Source organism: Aquarana catesbeiana, linkage group LG10, assembly GCF_042186555.1.
Source record: "Aquarana catesbeiana isolate 2022-GZ linkage group LG10, ASM4218655v1, whole genome shotgun sequence".
NCBI classification, from domain to species: domain Eukaryota; kingdom Metazoa; phylum Chordata; class Amphibia; order Anura; family Ranidae; genus Aquarana; species Aquarana catesbeiana.
This window is the reverse complement of record NC_133333.1, coordinates 15,025,097-15,041,585: the sequence shown is the minus strand read 5'-3', so window position 1 is coordinate 15,041,585 and position 16,489 is coordinate 15,025,097. Positions and strand designations below refer to the sequence as shown.

Here is a 16,489-nt window from a genome sequence, read left to right as displayed (position 1 = left end):
CAGCCAAACACTAACCATGAGTGAAAGAAAAGCTTTTATGATATCATTCATATTCTCTGGAAAATGGCCAAGAAATCTTAAATTCTGACAGGGTATGTAAACTTATGAGCACAACTGTGTGTAGAATCAGATATTTATTTTGGTGGTTTGGTTTCCTATATGGCGCCAGCTTCCTCTGCCTTATATTTGCTTCTGCTAGCTAATATATAAAACTCTGGTACAGTACTGCAACAATATGAACATCAATTATAAATCAAATATTACAAATGCAAGATACAAAATAAACTGCTAATAATTAAAAAGTCTCTGTGTGGCTTCCAATATGCTTTACTAGTTGTGCTGTATATAGACATGTGCATAATGGAAAAATGTGTTTAGTTTAGTTTCGCATAGATGCGTTATGCTACTAATTTTGTTTAGTTATGGAATTCGTTTAGTTTGGTTTTTGGAATTCGTTTAATTTTGTTCTCATTACATTTAATCTCATTTATTAATTGTCTAACGAAGTCCAACTTTTCAGAACGATTATAGGGCGTACACACGGTCGGACTTTGTTCGGACATTTCGACAACAAAATCCTAGGATTTTTTCCGACGGATGTTGGCTCAAACTTGTCTTGCATACACACGGTCACACAAAGTTGTCGGAAAATCCGATCGTTCTGAACGCGGTGATGTAAAACACGTACGTCGGGACTATAAACGGGGCAGTGGCCAATAGCTTTCATCTCTTTATTTATTCTGAGCATGCGTGGCACTTTGTCCGTCGGATTTGTGTACACACGATCGGAATTTCCGACAATGGATTTTGTTGTCTGAAAATTTTATCTCCTGCTCTCCAACTTTGTGTGTCAGAAAATCCGATGGAAAATGTCCGATGGAGCCCACACACGGTCGGAATTTCCGACAACACGCTCCAATCGGACATTTTCCATCGTGAAATCCGACCGTGTGTACGGGACATTAGAATTCGGATCGGTCGAAAAACTATCGACCGATTGGAATTCTGTATGAAGGGACTTCCCCTCTGGCAGATAAATGCTAAAGATAAAGAATGCCGGCAATTTCCCGCAATAAAAAAATTAAATTTCTAAAGAAAAAATGCACGAAATTACATTTAAATTGCCGAAAATACAATACCATTGCCGGCATTAGAAAAATGTTAAAAAAAAACGGCATGGGGTCTTCTCCAAAATCCATACCAGACCCTTATCTGTGCATACAGCCTGGAAGATCAGGAAGGGGGGAACGAGCGAGCACCCCCCCCCCCTCCTGAACTATACCAGGTTACATGCCCTCAACATGGGGGGTGCATTGGGGCAGGGGGCTTTGCACCCCCAACCCAAAGCACCCTGTCCCCATGTTGATGAAGACAAGGCCTCTTCCGGACAACCCTGGGCTGTGGTTGTCGGGGTCTGTGGGTGGGGGGCTTATCGGAATCTGGAAGCCCTTTCAACAAGGTGGTTGGTCAAGTTTCAGGATGGATGCATTATGTGCAGGAGCATTGTCATGGTGGAGCAGGCCAGAGTTCCAGTCTTTTCCTCTGAACAGATTCCTGTAACCTTTTCACTTTCCATATTTGCATCCGTCCTTTGCGCTTTCGGCTGCCCACTTCTTGTGTCATCGTGGACATCTTCCCGCCCCTCCTTAAACTGCCAATGTCATTCAAAAACACTTGGTTTCTTCATGGAATGTTCACCATAAGCCTGTTGTAACAGAGCTTAAGTTTTACTCACACGTTTGCCAATTTTAAATTTTCAAATTTGGTGTTATTCCGCTGCTCCGGATTCCAGTCACTCATTTTCTGCCAACAGCCCAACACACACAAATGTGTTATTTCTTCTACTACTCTAATGCCCCGTACACACGATCGGAGTTTCCGACAACAAAAACCTTGGATTTTTGTTCGAAGGTTGTTGGCTCCAACTTGTCGTGCATACACACGGTCACACAAGTGTTGGCCAACAATTACGAATGTGGGAACGTCGTGATGTACAAGACGTATGGCGAGCCAATAAAAAGGAAGTTCAATAGTCATGTGATATCTCCATTACGAACGCTAGTTTTACAAGACCGAGTGATTCCGGCTCGTCCTTGATTCTGAACATGCGTGGACATTTGTGTGTTGGACTTGGGTACACACGCTCAGAATTTCTGTCAACAAAGTTAGTTGTCGGAAAATTTGAGAACCTGCTTTCAAACATTTGTTGTCTGAAATTCCAACAGCAAATGTCCGATGGAGCATACACACGGTCGGACTTTCTGACAACAAGCTCACATCCAACATTTGTTGTCGTAAAGTCCGATCGTGTGTACGCGGCATAAGACTAAGTCAACTAGTCTGTGACCCAGGCGAGTGCAAGTTAGAAGATATCAGAACACGCTCGAGTGTGAATGGCGGTCTGACTCACCACCGTAGGACTACGCCACAGGCATTACAGGAATTAAATTGTCACGCCTCGTAAAACAGTAAAAATAGTTTCCTGTGTACTGAGGCTAGTTGGGCAGTGGATGGCGTCAGCAACCTGTTCCACTATTATGGCGCATGTGCGGATTCTCCGCACATGCACGGCAGTGCATCCGCTCGTGCCAAGGTATACTCCTGGAGTGAGGACACCTGAAAGGGGTGGATTTTGCACAAATATACCTCTATTTAAATAGAGTGGACACACATTTCAATGAGCGATTTTATGGAGGCACATCCTGGAGCAGTAGCTATCACCTTTGAGGTCCTGGGTTTACAATTGTACCTGTCTTTTTAGGTAATCCCTGCTTCACTTACTTTATCTTTTGGCTTTTACAATACTGAATACATATTGATTAAACTATTATGGGTTTTAAACTATTTGTTTACTCCCTTGTCATTTCAGATCCTAGCATTGGTATGTCATTTAAAATCTGAAGCATATTATGGTATATACAGTAGACAGGCAAGGGGTGTCTCTGTAAACAAAGCTTTTTGGTCCTTTATGTTTGTTGTTATGTTTAGTGGTTTATCAGAAATATCTTTGATATTCCGATCTTACTACATAAGAAGCCATTTCCCCACTTCCCCTTTCTTAATGGGCTGTGTTCGTAGCTCCCTGGTGGGGCTTTCTGGTCTGTGACATCCACTCAGTGTCTTTTGGATACCATCATATACCTGTCTTGCGCTTGGCCACATTGGCAGAGATAAATAGGGCACTTACTGAATGCCCACCCCCCCCCCACAGTTAGAATCACTCCCTAGGACACACTTAACCCCTTCATCGCCCCCTAGTGGTTAACCCCTTCACTGCCAGTGTCATTAACACAATAATCATTGCATTTTTATAGCACTAATCGCTGTATAAATGACAATGGTCCCAAAATAGTGTCAAAAGTGTCCAATGTGTCCGCCATAATGTTACAGTCCCGATAAATATCGCAGATCACTGCCATTACTAATAAAAAATAAAAAAAATTGAAATGCCATAAATCTATCCCCTATTTTGTAGACGCTATAACATTTGCACAAACCAATCAATATACGCTTATTGAGATTTTTTTTAACCAAAAATATGTAGAATAGATATCGGCCTAAACTGAGGAAAAAAATTTGTTTTTTTATATATTTTTGGGGGGTATTTATTATAGCAAAAAATAAAAAATATTGCTTTTTTTTCAAAATTGTCGCTCATTTTTTGTTTATAGCGCAAAAAATAAAAAACCGCAGAGGTGATCAAATACCACCAAAAGAAAGCTTTATTTGTGGGGAAAAAAAGGATGTAAATTTTGTTTGGGTGCAACGTCGCACGACCGCGCAATTGTCAGTTAAAGCGACGCAGTGCCGAATCGCAAAAAGTGCTCTGGTCGGGAAGGGGGTAAAATCTTCCCGGGGCTGAAGTGGTTAAACAAAAATTAAAGTCTTGGTGCTTCCTAAATTGGTTTGTCCTGAGCTGGATACACACTATCCAATTTTCTGTAATTTTTTTTTTCCTTCAGATTTATCAAAACCATATAATATGAGGTCAAACCTTGTGACCAAGTGTATGGGGTCTTATGTTTTGCCTTAAAAATAGAAAGCATGTGTAATGTAAATGAGAAGAACTATGCAACTTTAGTGGAACATATAGGGGATACTGTATGTAAATTTTATTTATTTATTTAATTTTAATTAAATTTTATTTATTTATTTTATTTATTTATTTTGCTTATGTAGCACCATCAGTTTATGCAGTGCTTTACTCGTACAGTCATCAGTCCCTGCCTTGAAGGAGCTTACAATCTAAAATATCTAACTTACTTTCATACACACACATGCTAGGGCCAGTTTAGGCAGGAGAGCCAATTAACCTACCAGCATGGAGTTTTTTTTTTTACATTTTACATTTAAAAATTACAGCTACACATTTATTAATATTTAATAAGAATTTAATAATGTAATATTTACATATTACATTTTTATATTTATTTACGTTTTACATTCACATATTTAGTAATTTTTAATTGAAAAAAATTATAATACAGTGTACATATTACATGTTTTTATTAATTTAAATTTATACAAAATTTAATTTTTTAAAATTATTTATGATCACGATTTAAAAGTAAACCATAAAAAGTTGCTATTTAGATAAATATAAAGTATTGCATTTGAATGTGGCGTGTTCTTACTTTCTGCCAGCAGGTGGAGGTCAAGCCATAAATCAGACATTTAAAGCGATCTTTTGATCATGATTTCCAACTTCTATTATATCAAAAGATGGGGAATTAAAATCAATTTTTCAATTTGTATTTTTTAATTGTTCCCCAAAGCATGTGCAGTTTTTGAAGTACACTATATGGCGAAAAAATTTTGAACGCCTGAACTTCACGCTTATGCAAGTTGGACATCCTATTTCTATTCCTATAGAGCTATAGCTCATTGCACATTCATTGGCATAGCTTGGATTGAATGAGTTCCCCTGTAGGCATACGCAGGAGTTACACCATTCCAACCCAAACCTGAAGAAGACCGAGTTAGGCTCAGTTTCCACTACTGTGGCTTGTCATGCGACTTGGGACTGCAAAGTCGCATGACAAGTTTTACCCCATAATTTCCGATGAGTACCGTTCATATCTGTGCGACTTCAAAGTAGTCCCTGCACTACTTTGATTCCACTTTGATGCGACTTGAGGTCCATAGACCTCAATAATACACAGGCATTGCTTCAAGTCGCATCAAAATCGCAGAAAAATCGGTCACAATAGTAGAAACCTAGCCTAAAAATGTCGGTGCTGCTTTAAGTTTGCAGAACTAATTCTGGTTTGAAAAACAGTTAACTTATTTATTTAATAGACATGTGCAATTTGTTTTGTTACAAATTTGCTTTCGGACGAAATTCGGCAATAAAAACTCTTTCGACGAATGCATGTGCAAACGAATTTTCAGAAAGAGCGAAAATCCGAAAGAACAAAAACTCGAAAGAACGAAAATCCGAAAGAACAAAAACCAGAAATAACGAAGATCCGAAAGAATGAAAAATGATTCAACCTTTCAGTTTAACGAATTGATTACAGTCGGATAATTTTGTTTTTTGTATTTTTTATTATAATTAAATTATTAACTATTACTGTATTATATGTATTATAGTTTTTATTATTATTATATTTTATTATTATAAACTATTAAATTATAGGTACAGTGGAACATTGGATTACGAGCATAATCAGTTCCAAAACAATACTTGTAATCCAAAGCACTCGCATATCAAAGCGAGTTTCCCCATAGAAGTCAATGGAAACGAAGATAATTCGTTCCACATTGGCTTCTATCGCATGCAATACCGCATGTGGCCAGAGGTGGGGGGGCACCGGAGAGCCACGGAGATACTCGGGGACAGCTCGGCTGAACTCGGAAAGCCTCGGAAAGGCTCGGAGACCGAGCGTTTCAGAGTATTTCCGAGTGGTTTCGAGTATTTCTGAAAGGCTCCGAACCATTCCCAGTGTCACGGGCGCCCCCGCACCTCTGTCCAAATGCGGTACTGCACCGCTCATTAGCTTGAATCCTGCTCGTTTTGCAAGACAACACTCGCAAACCGATTTAGAATAAAAAAAAATGTGCTTGTCTTTCAAAACACTCGTTAACCGCATTACTCGTAAACCAAGGTTCCACTGTATTGGAATTTCCTTTCAAATTTGGCTAAAGTAACTGTTAGTAAACGTAATGACTACGAATGCATCCGAAGTTACAAATTATACGAAGTTACAAATTATCCGAAGTAACAAATTATCCGAAGTAACAAATGATCCGATAAACGAAAAAAAAAAAGAAAAAGAATGAAACGAAAACGAGAATAAACAAAGTTTTCGGTAGTGCACATGTCTAATTTGCAATAAACAGTTACATTGTATTGTTTTTGCAATATACTGTATGTAACATAAATCAAATAAGCAGATTAAACTTTAAATTGCACAACTCACATATATAGAAGAATAGATTTTCCCAAACAAGGGAACAGTGGCGAGTATTGGTGGTGACACCCCATCATCACTTTTTGGGGTAACATTGTCAGTTGAGTGTCCATATGGATAGAGAAGACCATCTGAACAACAACAACAAAAAAAGAATAAAAATAAAGCAACTAATTCACAAATAATTTCACTTTAAAGTAGAACTATAGGCAAAACCTTTTATATCATTTTGGATGAGTAAAGCCGGGTCTACACGGGCCGAATTTCGGGAGACATTTGCCGGTTAAAAAAAAAATCAGGCTGACATTTGGCCCGTGTATAAGTCGATCTGTCCGACAGAAGCCAGCCTGTTGGACAAGCATGCTGGAAAACCAGCAGCCGATTGACTCCTGATCAGCGCTCCCAGCCAATGGCAGAGAGCACTAATCGGAGTGTTCTTGCGAGGGGACATAGCTGTACTAATGTCAGATGGTTAGTACAGTGGCGTGGACCGGAGCTGTCAGTTTTTGTGTGTACCAGGCTTAAGAGAGGGTTATAACACCTGTCAGATTTTTTTTTTCCCCATCTGTGTCCCATTTGGGAGATTTCTCTTCACTTCCTGTCCCACAGACAAACAGGAAGTGAGAGGAAATCCCTGCAAATTAATTAAATGGAATATCTTGGGGACCCCCCCCCAGGTCGCCAGAGTTAATTTCCGCATTGGATGATTTCCCTTCTATTACTTTTCTGGGGACAACCCAAATTTTGGGATTTTCTTTTATTTTCACATTCAATGATAATGGTAACCAGGAAAAATAGAGAGGGGGGATCTCCCTAATGGGGGAGGGGCACAGACAGCAATAAAAACCTGACAGGTGTTCTAATACATCTCAACTCTATCTGAAACAAAAAAAGAAAGTTTTGCCTTTAGTTGTACTTTAACTGTTTTTATATGTATCTATTTATATAGGGGTTCAAACAAAACAATTTCCAATGTAAACTTAAAAATAGAATAGCTTTACCTTAATATATACAGTATATAGTAAAGGCTGATAGAGGTAGAGTGATGTTTACGTTACAACAGAAGAAAACACAGTTGTAATAGATGGGGGAGGAAGAGTATTCAAAAGTGCTGCAGTAGTAGTAATATTAAGAAAAATTAGTAGAGATAGTAGTAGACATAGTAGTAGTAGCAATAAAGGTACAAGTAGTATTAGTAAGTGTAATTTTAGCAGAAGTGGCAATAGTAAGAGCTATGGTTTTAGTAGTAGTAGTAGTGGTAGTCTTAAAAACAACAGGCATAACATTAGCAAAAATAGTAGAAATAGCAGTGCAAGTTATCACAGAAATACAGTGGCGTTAGCAGTAGTAAAGCTGGAGTAATATTAGTAGAAGTGGTATTATTAGAAGCAGTGGTATATGTTGTAGCAGTCGTACAGTGGTGGCAGTAGTAGTTAAAATGGATAGTATTAGTAGAAGTAGCAGAATAGGTAGTGTCAGTAGAAGTAGTATTAGTAGAAGCTGTAGTATAAGTTGCAAGTGGTGGTAGAAGAAAAATAAACCTGAAGTAGTATTGGTGGACGTAGTAGGATAAACTGTAGCTGGAGTACTGTGGAAGCAGCAGTAGTAAAGAAAGCTGGATTAATATTAATAGAAGTGGCTGTATATGTTGTAGCTGTAGTGTAGTGTTAGTATTAATAGTAATAGAAGTTGGGGTAGTATTAGTAGGAGTAACATTGGTAGAAGAAGTAGTATAAGTTGTAGAAGTAGTATAGAGGTGGTAGTAGTAGTAATAGAAACTGGAGTGATATTAGTAGACGTATTGTAGTATTGGTAGAAGCAATCATATAAGTTGTAGGGGTAGTATAGTGTTGGTAGTAGTAGTAATAGTATTTGGAGTAGTATTAGTAGACATAGCATTGGTAAAAGCAGTAGTATATGTTGTAGCAGTAGTATAGTGGTGCTAGTAATAGTAATAGAAATTGGAGTGATATTAGTAGAAGTACTGTAGTATTGGTAGAAGCAATAATATAAATTGTAGCAGTAGTATAGTGGTGGTGGTAGTAGTAGTAAAAGAAGTTGGAGTAGTAGTAGTTGAAGTAGTGTTAGTAGAAAAAGTAGTATAAGTTGTAGCAGTAGTATAGTGATGGCAGTAGAAGTAATAGAAGTTGGAGTAATATTAGTAGATTTAGTATTAATTAAAGCAGTGCTAAAAGTTGTAGTAGAAATCGTGTTAGTATAAGCAGTAGTATAAGTTGTAGCAGTAGTACAGCGGTGGTAGTAGGAGTAGTAATAGAAATTGGAGTGATATTAGTAGAAGTAATATTGGTAGAAGCAATAGTATACGTTGTAGCGGTAGTATAGTGTTGGTAGTAGTAGTAATAGAATTTGGAGCAGTATTAGTAAAATATGCTCCAGTTTAAGTTCTTGATGATCCGATCTTTCACAGCTCAAAGTAAAGACCATTTTTTTCCATGTAGGCATCTCTTTCAACATCCAAAAATATTATTACATTTTTTAAAACAACTACTAAAAAGTTACTCCGAAGTTATGACTCCCTCCCATGGTATCGTAAAATGTTTACATAAATAATATACAGCCGATATCTACCGTGTTATCATGAGTTAAGCCCTCTACAGGATTATGGAAAAGACCATAAGAACATCTCACCGGTGTGAAGGAACAGGAGGACCATGCAGAGATTCTTCATTTTTCACCTTTGAACGTTCCCCACAGACTTCCTACTCAGATAAATAAGACAACATCAGACGTACTCACTGTAATATGTTATGTTTATGGGCTTGCCAGTATTGAACTCTGTTAATGATTACAGTAAATTAATTTCGGAAGCAATAAAATGTTCCAATGTGTTTGCCATGAAGAAAGTAAAACAAATACAAGATGAATATGATGTCGTCCCGTACACAGATCGAAGTACAGAAGGCCACAGGATGAGGAAGTCTTTGACGTGTGAGAAGCTGTCTGCTGTTACGGCATGTGAAAATGTATCCTTGTCCTTATCATAAGAGGTCATGGTTACACATATCACGGCTCCTCAGCAACTATTCTAAATCAACACCCTTATAAGAATGTTTCCTCCCTTCCACTGTGCAAAATCTTTTTTTTTGTTGTTGTTCACTTTCTTTACCAAAAACCCTCCCCCCACCCCCCATGCACGTCACTCGCCTAGGTGAGTAATGTGTACTTTGCCCGCTATTCTCCCTGGGTTATGTCCATCACATATACCCGAAGGCATACAGTGCCTTGAAGAAGTTTTCATACCCCTTATGCCGCGTACACACGAGCGGACTTTTCGACCGGACTGGTTTCGACGGACCGAGTCCTGCGGACAATTGGACCATGTATGGGCTTCATCGGACCTGCAGTGGACTTTTTCGGCTGAAAATCTGAGGGACTTTAGATTTGGAACATGTTTCAAATCTTTCCGATGGACTCGAGTCCGGTCGAAAAGTCCGCTCGTCTGTATGCTAGTCCGACGAACAAAAACCAACGCTAGGGCAGCTATTGGCTACTGGTTTCGACGGACCGAGTCCGGCGGACAATTCAACCGTGTGTGGGCTTCATCGGACCTGCAGCGGACTTCATCGGACAAATCTGATGGACTTTAGATTTGGAACATGTTTCAAATCTTTCCGACGGACTCGAGTCCGTTCGAAATGTCCGCTCGTCTGTATGCTAGTCCGACGGACAAGAAACGACGCTAGGGCAGCTATTGGCTACTGGCTATGAACTTCCTTATTTTAGTCCGGTGTACATCATCACGTACCAATCCGTTGGACTTTGGTGTAATCGTGTGTAGGCAAGTCCGTTTGTTGGGAGAGTCCGTCAGAAGTCCGCCAAAAGTCCATCGGATAGACTGTCGGACCAGTCCGGTCAAAAAGTCGGCCCGTGTGTACGCTGCATTACAATTTTCCACGTTTTGTCATGTTACAACCAAAAGACATAAATGTATTTTATTGGGTGATAAAGGCACCAAAGCCTTCTCGAAGCCCCACCAAAGCCTCATCAAAGCCCCACCAAAGCCTCACCAAAGCACCAAGCAAAAGCAAGGTGTAAACAGGACTGTAAGCTAACCATTTTATTTAGTGACAGGAGCTGTGACTGGCGTTCAGAGAGCTTTAACAAAAACGTGTCCGAAGCCTTGTTTTGAAACAAGTGTAATGCCCCGTACACACGGTCGGATTTTCCGATGGAAAATGTCCGATCGGAGCGTGTTGTCGGAAATTCCGACTGTGTGTGGGCTCCCTCGGACATTTTCCATCGGATTTTCCGACACACAAAGTTGGAGAGCAGGAGATAAAATTTTCCGACAACAAAATCCGTTGTCGGAAATTCCGATCGTGTGTACACAAATCCGACGGACAAAGTGCCACGCATGCTCAGAATAAATAAAGAGATGAAAGCTATTGGCCACTGCCCCGTTTATAGTCCCGACGTACGTGTTTTACGTCACCGCGTTTAGAACAGTCGGATTTTCCGACAACTTTGTGTGACCGTGTGTATGCAAGACAAGTTTGAGCCAACATCCGTCGGAAAAAATCCTAGGATTTTGTTGTCGGAATGTCCGAACAAAGTCCGACCGTGTGTATGGGGCATTAATGTGCTCTTAGGGCTCATTTACACTTGCTTCGGCTTCTACACACATTAAAGCTCCTACTGCTTCAACAATCTTTTATGATGTGTTTTTGATGCTTCGGTGGTGCTCTTTTGAAGCTTTGCTGAAGCTTGACAGATGCCCTGTGTGAGTGTTGATATCTCACACCTGCAATTTCTCCAAAATAAAGCGCAGCTAAAGCTGAATTTAAGCCTCCCAAAAACCACAGGTGCTTCAAGCGAGCTTTAAACAAGCGTTGTCAAAGAGCTCTATGGAGGCTTTGAAAATGCTTTGAAGCACCACTAAAGCTACATAGGGTATAATTTTTGAAGTGAAGCCGAAGCAAAGCATAGCAAACACAAGGTGTAAACAGGGCTGTAAGCCAACCATTTTATTTACTGGTGACAGGGGCTTTGACTGGCGTTCGGAAAGCTCATTTACACTTGCTTCGGCTTCAACAAGGTTTCGGACAGGCTTTGTTAAAGCTCTCTGAATGCCAATCAAAGCTCCTGTCACTAAATAAAATGGTTAGCTTACAGTCCTGTTTACACCTTTCTTTTGCTTTGCTTTGCTTCGGCTTCGCTTCAAAAATTATACCCCATGTAGCTTCAGTGATGCTTCAAAGCATCTTCAAAGCCTCCATAGAAGTCTATGGCAAAGCTCACTTGAAGCCCCACCAAAGCCTCATCGAAGCTCCATGGAAGCCTCATCAAAGCCTCACTGAAGCCCCACCGAAGCCTCATTGAAGCCTCATTGAAGCCCCAAAGAAGCCTCTTCGAAGCCTCACTGAAGTCCCACCGAAGCCTCATCAAAGCCTCACTGAACCCACACCGTAGCCTCATTGAAGCCTCAACAAATCCCCACCAAGCCCCACTGAAGCCTCATCAAATCCCCACCGAAGCCTCATCAAAGCCTCACTGAACCCCCACCGAAGCCTCATCGAATCCCCACCAAAGTCTCATCAAAGCCTTACTGAACAACCACCGAAGCCTCAATGAAGCCTCATCGAAGCCCCACCGAAGCCTCATCAAAGCCCCACCAAGCCCCACAGAAGCCTCATCAAAGCCTCATCGAATCCCCACTGAAGCCTCATCAAAGCCTCACTGAACCCCCACCAAAGCATCATTGAAGCCTCATAGAATCCCCACCAAGCCCCACTGAAACCTCATCGAAGCACCAAGCAAAAGCAAGGTGTAAACAGGACCGTAAGCTAACCATTTTATTTAGTGACAGGGGCTTTGACTGGTGTTCAGAGAGCTTTAACAAAGTTTGTCCGAAGCAAGTGGAAACTAGCCCTAAGTGTCAAAATGTTTGTTGCGATATCTCAGTCCCGCTATAAGTCACTGATCTCCGCCATTACTAGTAAAAAAGAATAAATAAAAACATCCCATAGTTTGTAGATGCTATAACAAATTCATTTTTGCTTATTGGGATTTTCTTTTACCAAAAACATGTAGCAGAATACATATTGGCCTAAATTGATGAATAAATTAGATTTTTTTTACAGTTTTTTATGGGATATGTTTTATAGCAGAAAGTAAAAAATATAGTTTTTTTTTTTTTTTTTTCAAATTTGTCACTCTTATATTGTTTATAGCACAAAAAAATAAAAACAGCAGAGGCGATCAAATACTACCAAAAGAAAGCTCTATTTGTGGGGGAAAAAAAAGGACCTACATTTTATTTGGGTACAACGTTGCACGACCGCGCCGTACTGCCTGGTCATTGGGGGGGGGGGTAAACCTTCTGGGGCTCAAGGGGTGGGGGGGGATCTTCTGAAGGGCAAGTGGTTAAAATTGCATGCAACTGACTACAGTGCCTAAAATTGTCCATAGATCATACTTTAGTCCTATTATTTAAGCCAGTGTTTTTCAACCTTTTTTCAGTCAAGGCACACTTTAAAATTGTGGACAATCTCAAGGCACCCCCATTCTAAAATGCAAAAAACATAACTATTCTAATAGTTTTACCTAATGTGGCAGCATTGACACATGTAGGACATCCAACATTAGAGGTGATTTATTCTTACAAAGCTGTGCAGGCAATCAACACTCTTCTTATCAACCCTGGTGACATCACTGGTTGTTATGACACCGGTGGCTGGAAGCCTGAAATGGTGCACAATAAAAACCTGTGGCTTTGTGCAACTAAATAAGGTAGGCTTCCACCACCAGCCGGCTTGTGTCCAATTTTTGGGCAATTTTTAGGTATTTTAGGTATTTTGCCAAGGCATCCCTGAAGAAACCTCAAGGCACCCCTGAAGAAACCTCAAGGCACCCTGGTCTCAATTGTGAGAGCGAGAGCTTCACACGCATGGGTCAAAGAGTCCAAGATGGTGTTTTATGAGATACTCAGTAGAATGAAAAAGGATTCTATTATGTTGAGACCAGAATTAGTATTGTTTATCCAATCAAGTGATATTAGACTCAAACGATAATGAAGGGGGTTTAAACTCCTGAAACACGTTGACTTTTTTTGTTCTACTGAATATCTAATAGATCGCTATCTTAGGCTATTTGACCTATGTGTGTGTGGTAACTTATAGTATGAATAACAATTAATCATTGTAAGCACCACTGGCAAGTGATATATAGCTTGTGCTAATCCCATTAACTGAACATTTCAAGGACAGTTATTAGATCTACTGGCAGCACCAACAAGTAAAAAAACAATGTTGAAGGAGGACTCAGAAAATTTTAATTGTTGTGTTAAAGCTATTGAGAGGCTGACACATACATGCTCTCTTTTGCCCTAAGTTGGAGGTTGGTCACATAGAATGTTCCTTACATTCATGGCCAGTGAAAAGAATGCTCCTTACATTGGTGATCAGTGAGAAGAATTCTCCTTACATTGGTGGTCAGTGGGAAGAATGCTCCTTACATTGGTGGTCAGTGGGAAGAATGCTCCTTACATTGGTGGTCAGTGAGAAGAATGTTCCTTACATTGGTGATCAGTGGGAAGAATGTTCCTTACATTGATGGTCAGTGGGAAGAATGCTCCTTACATTGATGGTCAGTGGGAAGAATGATCCTTACATTGGTGCTCAGTGGGAAGAATGCTCCTTACATTGATGGTCAGTGTGAAGAATGCTCCTTACATTGGTGGTCAGTGGGAAGAATGCTCCTTACATTGGTGGTCAGTGGGAAGAATGCTCCTTACATTGGTGGTCAGTGAGAAGAATGTTCCTTACATTGGTGGTCAGTGGGAGTGGGAAGAATGTTCCTTACATTGGTGGTCAGTGGGAAGAATGCTCCTTACATTGATGGTCAGTGAGAAGAATGTTCCTTACATTGGTGATCAGTGGGAAGAATGTTCCTTACATTGGTGGTCAGTGGGAAGAATGCTCCTTACATTGATGGTCAGTGGGAAGAATGATCCTTACATTGGTGCTCAGTGGGAAGAATGCTCCTTACATTGATGGTCAGTGGGAAGAATGCTCCTTACATTGGTGGTCAGTGGGAAGAATGCTCCTTACATTGGTGGTCAGTGGGAAGAATGCTCCTTACATTGGTGGTCAGTGAGAAGAATGTTCCTTACATTGGTGATCAGTGGGAAGAATGTTCCTTACATTGGTGGTCAGTGGGAAGAATGCTCCTTACATTGATGGTCAGTGGGAAGAATGATCCTTACATTGGTGCTCAGTGGGAAGAATGTTCCTTACATTGGTGATCAGTGGGAAGAATGCTCCTTACATTGGTGATCAGTGGGAAGAATGATCCTTACATTGGTGGTCAGTAGGAAGAATGTTCCTTACATTGGTGATCAGTGAGAAGAATGTTCCTTACATTGGTGATCAGTGGGAAGAATGTTCCTTACATTGGTGATCAGTGAGAAGAATGTTCCTTACATTGGTGATCAGTGAGAAGAATGTTCCTTACATTGGTGATCAGTAGGAAGAATGCTCCTTACATTGGTGATCAGTGAGAAGAATGTTCCTTACATTGGTGGTCAGTGAGAAGAATGTTCCTTACATTGGTGGTCAGTGAGAAGAATGTTCCTTACATTGGTGATCAGTGAGAAGAATGTCCCTTACATTGGTGATCAGTGGGAAGAATGTTCCTTACATTGGTGGTCAGTGAGAAGAATGTTCCTTACATTGGTGATCAGTGGGAAGAATGCTCCTTACATTGGTGATCAGTGAGAAGAATGTCCCTTACATTGGTGGTCAGTGGGAAGAATGTTCCTTACATTGGTGATCAGTGGGAAGAATGTTCCTTACATTGGTGATCAGTGAGAAGAATGTTCCTTACATTGGTGATCAGTGAGAAGAATGTTCCTTACATTGGTGATCAGTGAGAAGAATGTTCCTTACATTGTTGATCAGTGAGAAGAATGTTCTTTACATTGGTAGTCAGTGGGAAGAATGTTCCTTACATTGGTGATCAGTGAGAAGAATGCTCCTTACATTGGTGATCAGTGAGAAGAATGTCCCTTACATTGGTGATCAGTGAGAAGAATGTTCCTTGAATTGGTGATCAGTGAGAAGAATGTCCCTTACATTGGTGATCAGTGAGAAGAATGTTCCTTACATTGGTGATCAGTGAGAAGAATGTTCCTTACACGTAACTAAAAAGACCATTAGTGTAGATCATAACTTTCTTAATGGCCAAAAAAGCTTGTTGCCAAGAGAACCCCTTACCTGTACTGTACAGGAGCCTTATGATTCCATAGGACCCTGGATGAGAAAGGTTGGAAACCCCACTATATCATTTTTTATGAGAGGTAAATTTACTCACCGAAGGATTCTTCTGCCTCACTGCTCCGTTGCCGTGTCTATGATCTGATACGTTCCCTCTCCCAATGCTCTCATCATTTAAGAGGTTGATTCTTGTTTGCTCTATTGTGTAACCTGCTAATGTCCATGTAAGCAGAAACCAGAATAACTACTTCTGTGGAAATGTATGAATGTTCCTTGTATTGGCACCGATATCAGTCTGCTCAGAATTACTGTCAATATAATTTTTTATGGTTTGATACTGGATATTTATTATTATGTAGGTGCAGCTCAGTGACATAGTGATTACTAATATTGCCTTTCTGTACTCGGGTCCTTCCTTGGTTTGAATCCCAGTTCCTTTTTTTTATTTTTTAATCCTTTTTTATTTATTTTTCTTCTTGTGCGGATTTACTTATATATTACTTGAATCCCAGCCATGGAGTTTGTATGATCTCCCTGTCCTTGTATGGGGTTCCTCCCATATTCCAAAGACGTCTATTAGGTTCATTGGCTCTAGTGTAGATATACATGTGAGATTGGGACCTCAGATTGCCGGCTCTATGAGGGCACTGTATGTAGATTGGTGGCACAATATAAATACTTATAATAAATAGAGAAATCAATTTCTATGTATCCACTTGCAAGAGGAATGGATGAGATTCTGCACAGTTCTCCATGTGTTAAAATGTTTTTTTTTATCTATTTATTTATTGATCCAGCCTTATTTTAAAAACATCTGACAGAGCCCCATTTTGCTACAGTTTC

At 40.1% G+C, this 16,489-nt stretch overlaps 1 protein-coding gene across 2 annotated transcripts in view; it reads right to left on the bottom strand.

The window, feature by feature from the left end:
• The window catches only part of LOC141110373 (uncharacterized), a 45,239-nt gene extending 28,750 nt beyond the window's left edge, over nt 1–16,489 (bottom strand). The window contains exons 1-3 of one of the 2 annotated variants that reach the window (XM_073601685.1): nt 15,744–16,489; nt 9,063–9,209; nt 6,423–6,544 (exon numbers count right to left, since the gene is read on the bottom strand). In XM_073601685.1, coding sequence (XP_073457786.1) covers nt 6,423–6,544; nt 9,063–9,102 — 162 coding nt within the window. In that variant the 5' untranslated portion in view covers nt 9,103–9,209; nt 15,744–16,489. The remainder of the gene's footprint in view (nt 1–6,422; nt 6,545–9,062; nt 9,210–15,743) is intronic. The other variant, XM_073601684.1, reaches the window with a different exon arrangement.